Consider the following 11,401-nt stretch of genomic DNA (forward strand, 5'->3'; position numbering starts at 1 on the left):
TACCTCCAGCTAAGAAATACCCTACTTTCTCACTATCACTCATTGTTTTCCTGCATGAGGCTAAGCATTGCCTCCCTAATTGCATAAGGTTAAGCACTGCCTTTTCCTTGCATGAGATTAAACACTTCCTCTTCCTGCATGAGGCTAAGCATTGCCTCCCTAATTGCATAAGGTTAAGCACTGCCTTTCCCTTGCATGAGACTAAGCATTGTCTCCTCTTCCTGCATGAGGCTAAGCATTGCCTCCCTAATTGCATAAGGCTAAGCACTGACTTTCCCTGCATGAGACTAAGCATTGTCTCCTTTCCTTGTATCGAGACTAAGCATTGTCTCCTTGCCTTGCATCGAGACTAAGCATTGTCTCCTTTCTTTTCATCGAGACTAAGCATTATCTCCTATTCCTGCATGAGGTTAGCATTGCCTCCCTAATTACATAAGGCTGAGCATTGCCTTTCCTTGCATCGAGACTAAGCATTGTCTCCTCTTCCTGCATGAGGCTAAGCACTGCCTCCCTAATTGCATAAGGCTAAGCGCTACCTTTCCCAGCATGAGACTAAGCATTGTCTCTCTTCTTGTATGAGGCTAAGCATTGCCCCCTAAATCGCATGAGACTAAGTATTGTCTCCCCTTCCCTTGCATGATGCCAAACATTTGCCCTCTTATTTGCATGAGACTAAGCATTGTCTCCTCTTCTTGCATGAGGCTAAGCCTTTTCCTTACATAAGATTAAATACTATCTCCACTATGCCATCTAAGACCTAGCACTATCCTCTGTTCATCTAGGGCTAAGCACTGCCCTCATCTTACACAAGACCAAGCCTTGTCTTGTCTCATTTTTGCATATGACCAAGCATCATATCTTTGAATTCCATAGTCTGAAACATCGCCATTTTGTCCAAACGCGCCATAATCCGAAGGCATCATCCTCATAGCTGGGAGACACCATTCCATGGCCCGAGGATCACTCAAAATTGCACATCATTATTCAAAGGCGTCATAGTCCAGAGGCACCATCCTCATGGCCCTCGGACATCATTTCATGGCATGCGAATCCCTTATCACATGCTTCATGGCCTCGGACATCATGGTCTTAGGATATCATCCTCACTGTCCGAAGACAATCTTCATGGTCCAAAGGGAATTTGCATCATGTTTAAATTCTCGCAATAATCCATATATATTTGCATGCATTGTGTTTTAAGTTTTGCAGGTAATCCAAGAAGTAACCGTTCTTCCAATGGAAGCAATCTTCGCTCCGGTTTCTATACAAGCATTTTTATATAATTTTCCATAATTTTTAGAGCTTTAAAATTGATTTTCCTGCATTTTAATTACTTGAATAGTTTACTTATTAGTCCTTTCAATTATTTTACAACAACATACCCAGTATAATCCTACAGGTGGGGTCTGGGGAGGGTAGTGAGTACGCAGACCTTACCCCCTACCTGAAAAGATAGAGAGGTTGTTTCTGAAAGACCCTTGGCTCAAGAATAGGGGAGAAGAAGATGAGGAAAGAGGGAGGAGGGGAGAAAGGCGATAAGCAAAGAGGAGAAAAAGTAGCATCAAATAGTAACCATCAGGGGGCAACAATATCCAATAAAAGGGAAGAAAAAGTAGAATCAAACAGTAACAATCAGAGCAACAATCCCAGTAGCAATTTACAAAAACAAAGGACGTGATTGCAAAGTACCAGATAAAATAACAAACTAGAAGGAAGTAACTTTCAACCCACAACAAGAATATTACAATTATTACTGTGAACCTATGAAAAACTGGCAACTACCTGTCAACCCACCACCTTAATTTTCGACCTCCACACCTTCCTATCGCAAGTCATGTCCTCGGTTAGGTGAAACACTGACAAGTCCTGCCTAATCACCTCTCCCTAATACTTCTTAGGCCTATCCCTGCTCTTCCTCACGCCCACCATGGTCAACCTCTCACACCTCCTGATTGGGTCATCTATATCTCTCCTTTTCACATACCCAAACCATCGCATCGTCGATTCCGGTAACTTGGCTTCGATAGATGCCACTCCTACCTTGTCCCTGATAACTTCATTCTTGATTTTGTCTTTCCTGGTATGACCACACATCCATCTCAGCATCCTCATTTCTGCTATGCTCATCTTTTGGACATGGGGTTTCTTGATGGGCCAACACTCAACTTCATACAACATAGCTGGTCTAACCATCACCCTATAGAATTTGCCCTTAAGTCTAGGCGGTATATTCTTATCACATAAAACCCCCCGAAGCTAGCCTCCATCTCATCCAACTCGCTCCAATACGGTGAGTAACATCCTCGTCAATTTACCTGCTTCATTGGATTATAGACCCAATATACTTGAAACTATCTCTTGTGGGATTGACTTGAGTATCAATCTTTACTTCCACTTCTTCTTCATGCATCTCCTCACAGAACTTGCACTCCAAGTATTTAGCTTTCGACCTACTCAACTTGAAACCTTTGGATTCCAGCGTCTGTCTCCAAACTCCCAATCTAGCGTTAACACCCTCTCGCATCTCGTCAATCAAGACTATGTCATCAACAAATAGGATGCACCATGGAACCCTCCCTTGTATGTTACAAGTCAGGACATCCAACACTAGAGCAAACAAAAATGGGTTAAGGGCTGATCCCTGATATAACCCTATCTCCACTTGGAAATGTTCTGAGTCTCCTCCCGCAGTCCTCACCCGAGTCTTAGCGCCTTCGTACATGTCCTTAATCACCCTAATGTACGTTATCGGGACTTCGCTAACCTTCATAGCACCTCCCTCGGGAATTTGTCATAAGCCTTCTCAAGGTCAATGAACACCATGTGCAAGTCCTTTTTCCTCTCCCTATACTGCTCCACCAATCGTCTCACAAGGTGAATGGCTTCTGTGGTTGACCATCCCGGCATAAATCCGAACTAGTTTTCAGATATAGATATGCAAGTCCTCACTCTCTTCTACACCACCCTCTCCCAGACCTTCATAGTATGACTCAACAGCTTGATACCCTTATAGTTGTTGCAGTTCTGGATATCACCTTTGTTTTTGTACAACAGAATCATCAAACTCCACCTCTAATCTTCGGGCATCTTCTTCGTCTTGAAAATGACGTTAAACAAGCTAGTAAGCCACTCCAAGCCTACCCTACCCGCTTCTTTCCAAAATTCCACCGGGATCACGTCAGGCCCCGTCGCCTTACCCCTGATCATCTTCTGTATAGCCACATAAACCTCCTCACACGTAATACGCCTACAAAGCCCAAAATCTCTCTGACTCTCTAAGTTCTCCAACTCACCCAGCACGATCTTCATATCCCCTTCCTCGTTCAAGAGTCTATGGAAGTAATCCTGCCATCTACGTCTGATAAACGCCTCTTCCACTAATACCTTACCATCTTCGTCTTTGATGCACCTCACTCGATCCAGGTCTGGAGCCTTCCTCTCTCTAATTTTGGCTAACTTGTATAGCTTCTTATCCACTCATTTGCCCCTAAGATCCTCATACAATCTTTCAGAAGCTACAGTCTTGGTTGTCGCAACTGCGAGCTTCGCCTCTCTCCTTGCCTTCTTATAGCACTCCCTACACGACCTTCGCTCTTCCTCATTCGTGCTTCCCACTGTAGACACCTGATTTTTGACCCTCCCCGGGAATTTTTTCATTTTTAGCTTAAATATTTAATTTAGGTCTAATATAGCTATTTTGACTATTTTTACTTTATTTCGTCGCAAAAGGAAAAATTACAAAAAATATATATATAAATTTTAGTTTATGTATTTCTCATAAACTTGAAAAATAAAAAAATTGCATTTTATTTTTGTACTTTATATAATTTCGAAAATCACCAAAAAATATAGTTCTATCAATGTTTTGTAGTCATTTTAATTTTTTGAAAAAAATACAAAAAATATTACTTTATATTTTATCCTTATATAAAAACGAAAATTACAAAAAATAGTTTTATTAATATTTTGTAGCTATTTTAAATCTTGAAAAATATATTAAAAAAGATATAGTTTTGTTTAAATATTAGTCTTATTTTTGTAGTTATTTTGCTTACATAGGATTAGTCGAACAACGTTGTGTTCTTAATCGGGTCCGGGCAAAAGAATAATATTCGGGTTCAAATTATCCGCTTTTAGGCCTAATTTCGGACCTAGCCCATAATAATCCGAGTCCACCACACATGAGGGGACACGCGTGGGGAACACGGACGGAATCGCGTACACGGGGAACCCCACCACGCGTGGGGGACACAAGTCTTGAACCCCACCATGCGTGGGGCTCATTTTCCTAGCAAAGGGATACTAAATACACGGACAAACATTTTTGGAGGGGAGGACTTTTTGAAATTTTGGAAGGAGGACTTGGAAAATTTGAAAAACCCACTGTTCATCTTCTTCTTCCAACGGAAGAAGAACCAAAAACCCTACTACCTCACGTTCTTCACCACCAAACAGACCACCATCGTTCCTCCTCCTAGCCCCCTCCATCGTCGCTACAAGCTACCAGTCCAACTCCATCACCATCTCGTCCAAACACCTACCCAAAACCAGCCGCGACGCCCTCCTCACGTCCGAACGACCCTCGCTTTCTTCCTCCATTTAAATCCGACGAGCACTGTTACTTCGCCTCCGTCGTCAACTAAAACCAGTCACACCCCCACGACCACCTGCTGAACCAGCAGAATCCGGCGACCATCGTAACCCTTCCACCTCCGTCAACCACCCGCAACCCTACTGTTAAAACCCCCCACAGCTGCTCCGTCCTCAAACAAACCCAAACCAGTCGCACCCCCCAACGCTCAAACCACCGGACCCCCTGTCGAGTAGCAGCTGTTGATGCTGCTGCTGCGTCACGTTCTTCTCCGGCAAAAACCAGAAAACGAACAAGAACCCTAAACCACCATAGTCAGCCCCATCACCCTCGTCGACCCACCACCACTGCTCCAGCTGTTCTGTCCAACACGACAACCAATCAGCCCACGTTATCGTTGTTCCTTCACTATCGTCGTGCAGTCCATTGAGGTCGTCTTTGGTTCGTCGAGGTCCGGTACGTTGAGATGTTTGTCCGAGGTTTCATCATTGTTCCTCGTCGAGTGAGGTCCGGTTCGAGTTCTGTAGGAGGCACTGTTTGTCGTTCTAGGATTGTCGAGGTTCGAAGGTTGGTGTTCTTCGTCCTTTGTTTCATTTCATTCGTTTTGCATATTATGGTTCAAGGCAAAAAAATGAGAATATTCAATATTTATGAATGTCAACAATGCAATTTTTTATTGTTGTGTTAAAAATGTTTATTCTTTGTTTAGTTACTGCATGCTTAAAGTAAATGTGAGCATATGAACGAGGTTATTCTATTTTTCATTTTTACCATGGATATTATTACCTGTTAGAATTGTTGTTTTTTTGTTTAACCTCGGATGATTTCATTGGTAGAAAATCGTAGTTGCCGTAAGTTTGCCCTCAAATAATAAAAACGAGACGAGCTTCGCCACATAAAAAATGTACAAATTGCGGAGCCCTCGCAAAATATATGTATTAAATACTTAGATTCCGGGACGGGCCGTTTAGTAAATTTCACGGCCCTACCCAAAATAATAATGCGCTAGTCGCTTTAGGCGCGCCTTTAATAATTTATCTTCCTAAACTCGGGTGCACATTTATGTGACCCAAATCCAAATCTCAACGGAATCGAAATGTGTCTCTAATCACGGGTACATTGATTGTGGCGTGGTCCGAGATGCACTTCCATGACGTTGCAAATTCTTTTTTTAATAATGAATGAGACGAGCCTCGACAAACAAAAAATGCACAAGGTGCGGGTCCCTCTAAATGTATATATATTAAAAATACTTAGAATTCGGGACATGCCGTTTAGCAAATTTCACGGCTTTCTCCAAAATAACAATACGTTAGTTGCTTTAGGCGCGTCTTAATAACTTATTTTTCTTAATTCGGGTGCACATTTATGTGACCCAAATTCAAATCTCAACAGAGTCAAGATATGTCAATAACCACGGGTGCATTGATGTAACGTGGTTCGAGATATATTTTCACGACGTTGCAATTCTCGTAAAAAATAATAATAAAAGCGGTCAAGAGTTTAAAACTTGCACATAGGTTTAACATGTATAAAATCAGATAATCAAGCCGAATATAACAGTTGAGCGACCGTGCTAGAACCACGGAACTCGGGAATGCCTAACACCTTCTCCCGGTTAACAGAATTCCTTATCCGGATTTCTGGTATGCAGACTGTAATATGGAGTCATTCTTTTCCTTGATTCGGGATTAAAATTGGTGACTTGGGACACCCTAAATCTCCCAAGTGGCGACTCTGAAATAAATAAACCAATCCCGTTTCGATTGTCCTTTAATTGGAAAAAACTCCCCTGCCCCCTCTCGGGTGCGGAAAAAGGAGGTGTGACAGCTCTGGCGACTCTGCTGGGGATGAAATGAACCCAGAATCTCTGGTTCAGGGTTCAAGAATTCGAGCTTAGAATAATTGTTATTATTTGGCTTTATTTATTATCTGATTATTACATGTTTTGAGCCTAATGTGCTAAATGCTGCTTTTACCGCTTTGATATTATTTGAACTGTATATAAACTGTGCCGAAACCTTTCTCTTCTTACCTCCGGGGATGTGCTTGCTGGTTGAGACTCCCTATTCTGTTAGTGTCATACCCTGAATAAAAGAGGCTCGGAAAGTTTCTAAGTCGGCTGACCTTTTGGTTCCCGGAAAGGAGCTCCTTCCTCAGCTCGAGTTGTCCGCTCGGGTACACCGTCTAGAACACCGACCCAGGTTTTTGAACCTAGTATAACAAAGCCACATGTCGGATCCCTAGTAGGAACGTTTATTTGCATCATGTGCATTTGACTTAGGGGACTCAACATTGGGGTTGGGTCCGTCTAGGACAAGCAACCTGAAAATAATAGACCATCTTTCGGCATCCTATGTGCTACATGTTGTATTTAGTCAAGGGCGAATGGGTCATTTGGTCATTTCCAGCATGGTGTTATTTTAATCAAAGCATGGGGAACATTTGTGGAATCCAAGAAGCCTTGGAATTCCCTATGTCCCCCACGCTTGCTTTTTGGGAAAGCACATGGGGAACATTTGTGGAATCCAAGAAGCCTTGGAATTCCCCTATGTCCCCCACGCTTCATTTTTGAAAAGCACATGGGGAACATTTGCGGAATCCAAGAAGTCTTGAAATTCCCTATGTCCCCCATGCCACATTTTTGAAAATATAATAAATATAAAAAATAAAATATATATGTATATATATAGAAAGAAGCATTGGAAATTCAAAAAAAAAGGATTGTGTATGTTTTCATCATCCACAAATTAGAAAATAGTGGAAAAGAGGAGAAAATAACAGTGTAGAGATGTGGCTACTTATTGTTAGAAAAAAAGAAACCAATGTCCGAGTATTATCGAAACTCTGCCGAAATTTTGAAAATGAAAAAAAAATGTCTTGTTAGTTTGTTATATTAAAAGCAAAGGAAAAATAGAAAAAAAAATCATCATTGTTCTGTCTTGTTTTTTTTCAAAAATATTAAAAAAAAATAGTTTGTTTTGCCATTAAATGAAAATGAAAAAGAGTCTGGTTTTTAAAATATTTTTTTTATTTTATTTTGCTTGTCTGTGAAAATGCCAAAAATAAATAAAAAAATAAATATAAATAGAGTCGGGCGTTGAACGTGATTTTATTATTTGTTCCAAAATAAATATATATATAATCCAAAAAAAAATTTCAAAAGAAAATTCAAAGTTCAAAAAAATATTTTTTTAAGCATTTCTTTTATTAAAGGTAAAATTCTAAAAAAAACATTTTCTTTTTTCTTCAGAATAAGAAAAACAAATGAAAAAAAACGAAAAAAAATTATTATCTTCCTTTTGAAATTCTCAAAGTTCGAGTCAAAAGAAAAGGAATTCTTAGAAGTCGTTCTTTCAAAAAAAATAATATATATATATATATATATATATATATATATATATATATATATATATATATATATATATATATATATATATATAGTTTATTTACTCCCTTCTCGTTTGCCCGAACTACGCGGGTTTGATTCTCACCGGATGTGAGATATGTAGGCAACCCTCATCGGGTCCAACCCCTTTTTGCTAAAAAAACCAAAAACAAATAAATAAAAATAAAAATAAATGTCATAAATAAGTCGGGCGATGTCCAACCCCCCATTTTTGCTAAAAAATCCAAATACAAATAAATAACAAAAATATATGTCAAATTTTAATTTTGTCATAAAGAAGTCAGGTGATGCTGTTTTGTCATAAATAGTCGAATGTTCCCGAAAGGGACGCCGGAAGGCTGACTTTGCATAAATAGCCACCTTTGGGTCATTTTTTAAGATTTGGTCCAGTTGACCCGCACAACCTTAAAAATCTTGGTCCCCGAGACGTTGAAAGGTCGTGTTTGCAATATTGAGTTTTCTAGTTCCAATAAAAAAAAACGATAAAAAGAGTCATGAATAAGTCAGGTGATGTTGTTTTGTCATAAATAGCCGAATGTTCCCGAAAGGGACGCCGGAAGGCTGACTTTGTATAAACAGCCACCTCTGGGTCATTGTTTTAGATTTGGTTCAATTGACCCACACAGCCTTAAAGTCTTCATCCCCGAGGCGCTGAAGGGCCGTGTTTGCAACACCAAATTTTTATTGTAATTTAAAAAAAAAAAATCGGCGGTCAGGTGAATACCGTTCAAATTTTGTCATAATAAGTCGAGCCAGCTTCGGCCGCATCTTAAACCGTTCTTGCCGAAATAGCCTTAGAGTATCTTTCAGTTGTCGAAAAGTTATTTTCGTAAAAGAATGGACAAGTTTGTAAAGTGTCAAAATAATCCTCCTCGGCCTCAAAATTCATGTGAAGTTTGATAAGGGCCACATTTGCAAAAATAACCGTTTGGTTGCATTTGTCGAACAGAGGGAGCTAACCTTTTGTTTTTGATCTTATAAATCTCTTGATTAGAATATATGGGTTGTTTTATTTTCGAGTTTGTAGGTCATCTTTAAACCTTTGAAACCCAGTTTGTTTTATTATGAAAAATTGAAAAAAGGGTGTTTAGTATTGTTTATCTTTTATTGGTCCGAACTACGCTCGGTCTGATTCATGCGGGGTCATGATACGTAGGCAATCTCCATAAGATTCGACCACCACTAAAAAAAATAAAAAATAAAAATAAAAATAAAAAATAAATAAATAAAGGAAAGTGTGGGAGATTTTCAGAGGGGCACAATTGTCTAACTGCTTAGGTGTATTCCATCTCTGATACATGATTATCTGTCAAATGCCCTAACACTAACGTAATGCCTTCCCTTTGTTGTGTTCATATATAGAAAAGTGGTTGGTTGTGGTAACTCCTCCCTGCAATGCAAAGTCAAAGGACGATGACTCAGAACCACATCACTGAGTGGGTCGGTACTGATGACCGACAACAATTGGTCGAACGGGACAACGAGTTGGTAAAAAAAGTGAAAATGCTGAGACAGCACGTGGCCGACATGTATCAGGCATGGACGACTGGGAGCGCACCACCCCCTCCACCGCCAAGCTTCTTGAACTCTGTCTTTACCCAAGCACCCAATACCATAACGGAGGATCCCCCATACTCTCCATACCAAGCCACTTATGGCAGTTTTTCCAGCTACCCGAGTAGCTCCATCACTCGTCAACACTGCTATCCTCCCCAATGCTACTATTCTCCATGAGATTCCCAAGAACGGACTTCACTGTACAAATACCCAGCTCCACAAAAGGCCTATCCACCCTCACAAGCCTACCGAAAGCCCCCTGGATCTGGTTTCCGGCCCAATAAAGCATTTAGGAATGAGAGGTTGCTGAAACGAGAAAAGGCTATCACCCCTATCGGAGTATCTTATGCAAGTCTGTTCGAAAGGCTAAATCATATTGGCCTGATGGAGCCGCTCCCCGCATATACTCCAGATCCACGTGCAAGAAACTTTGATCCGGCAGCACGATGTGCATACCACTCCAATGTCAGAGGGCACAACATTGAGAGCTGTCGTAATCTGAAAAGGGAAGTAGAAAAATTGATCCAAAAGGGGCGGATTGTGATCGATAACAGTGACATAGAGCACTCGAACCCTATCGAGAACTCGTTGACGGAGGTTGATGGTATTGAAGCTGGTAGTGGTCTTGGCAGTATTGAGGCAAAGCTCAGTGGCTAAGATGCCAGGTCTGATAAGTGGGAGGACGCTCCGTTCTTTGGTTAGCAAGAGAGAAGCTTGTTGGTGGCTTATTTTGTTGTCAATTCTGTTGTTCGGATTATTAGAATTGTAATTCGGATTTTGTCCTGTGTCAAACCTTTTTATCTTTCCGTTTTGTCATAGCGGTTTGTTTAAATTTGTCCAGGTTATTTTAGGATTTCATTCTGGTTTGTTTGTTTGTTTTTTTATTCAAACCATTTTCACCGGTAGTCTAATGCAAATCCGGTCTTTTATTATTTCCAGTCCTCTTTTTGTTTAGTCCTTTTATCATTTTGTTCAATGCCGATTCTAGGGACAGGACATGCGCACCCATGTTTGGGCCTAATCTTAAAAGTTAATCATAAAACCCTGGGAAGGTGATCAAAGCATTTAAAGGAAATAAGAACGGTTCAAGATTATTTGGAGCCCGAGTCATGTGGAACTTGGGCAAGTAAAACATAAAGAAAACCGTTAAATGCAAGATTCGCCAAATTGGCATGAGGGTCGTTCATAATAATGAGAAAGAGAGTGTCGCCCAACGGTTCTTTAGAAGTGACAAATGAACAAACAGATGTTGAATATAATTGTCAAGTCCAGCACCATCGGAAGAGACTATAAATCTATTGTTTAATTGTGTTGTTTGCACTTGGCATGTTTTAAAGACTGGAATGACGAAGGCATTTTGTTCTGCTACCCAAACACTCTATCCTTCGTTACCCATTTTGAGCCTTATTTATTTTCTTTCATACCCCTCGTTCGGAATCAGTAGCAACGAAAAAGAAAAGAAGAAGAGAGAAAGAAAGAAAACAACAAAACAAAAAAGAGAAAAAATAAAGAAAAGAAAATGATAACAAAAAAAAACAACAAAAGAAAGTCGGAATGAAAAGAGGAATTGGGAACTACGTTTGACCTGATTCCTCAAAGAGGATACGTAGGCGCTTCACGACTCGGTCATAGTTTTAGAAAATGAAAAAAAATCAATTAAAATATCCCCAAGCAAGAAACTGGGGGCAAAAGTTGCGTTTGTTGTAAATAAATCTAATTCCGAAAGTTGTAACTAATAACCCAAAATTAATGTATTTTTTGAGCCTTTTATACCCTTTCTTTCTAGCCTATCCAAAACCCACATTACGGTCCAAAGAAAGACCTTCTAACTAGTCTTCAAAAGA

General features: G+C 40.1%; 1 protein-coding gene across 1 annotated transcript; it reads right to left on the reverse strand.

Annotated features, from left to right (window-relative positions):
• Nucleotides 1–1,884: 1,884 nt before the first annotated feature.
• LOC107780245 (uncharacterized) lies at nt 1,885–2,193 on the reverse strand. Its single transcript, XM_075223946.1, has one exon. It carries the CDS (start codon nt 2,191–2,193, stop codon nt 1,885–1,887), a length of 309 nt encoding a protein of 102 aa, XP_075080047.1.
• Nucleotides 2,194–11,401: the final 9,208 nt, after the last annotated feature.

The sequence above is a fragment of the Nicotiana tabacum genome, chromosome 10 (genome assembly GCF_000715075.1).
Source record: "Nicotiana tabacum cultivar K326 chromosome 10, ASM71507v2, whole genome shotgun sequence".
Lineage (NCBI taxonomy): Eukaryota > Viridiplantae > Streptophyta > Magnoliopsida > Solanales > Solanaceae > Nicotiana > Nicotiana tabacum.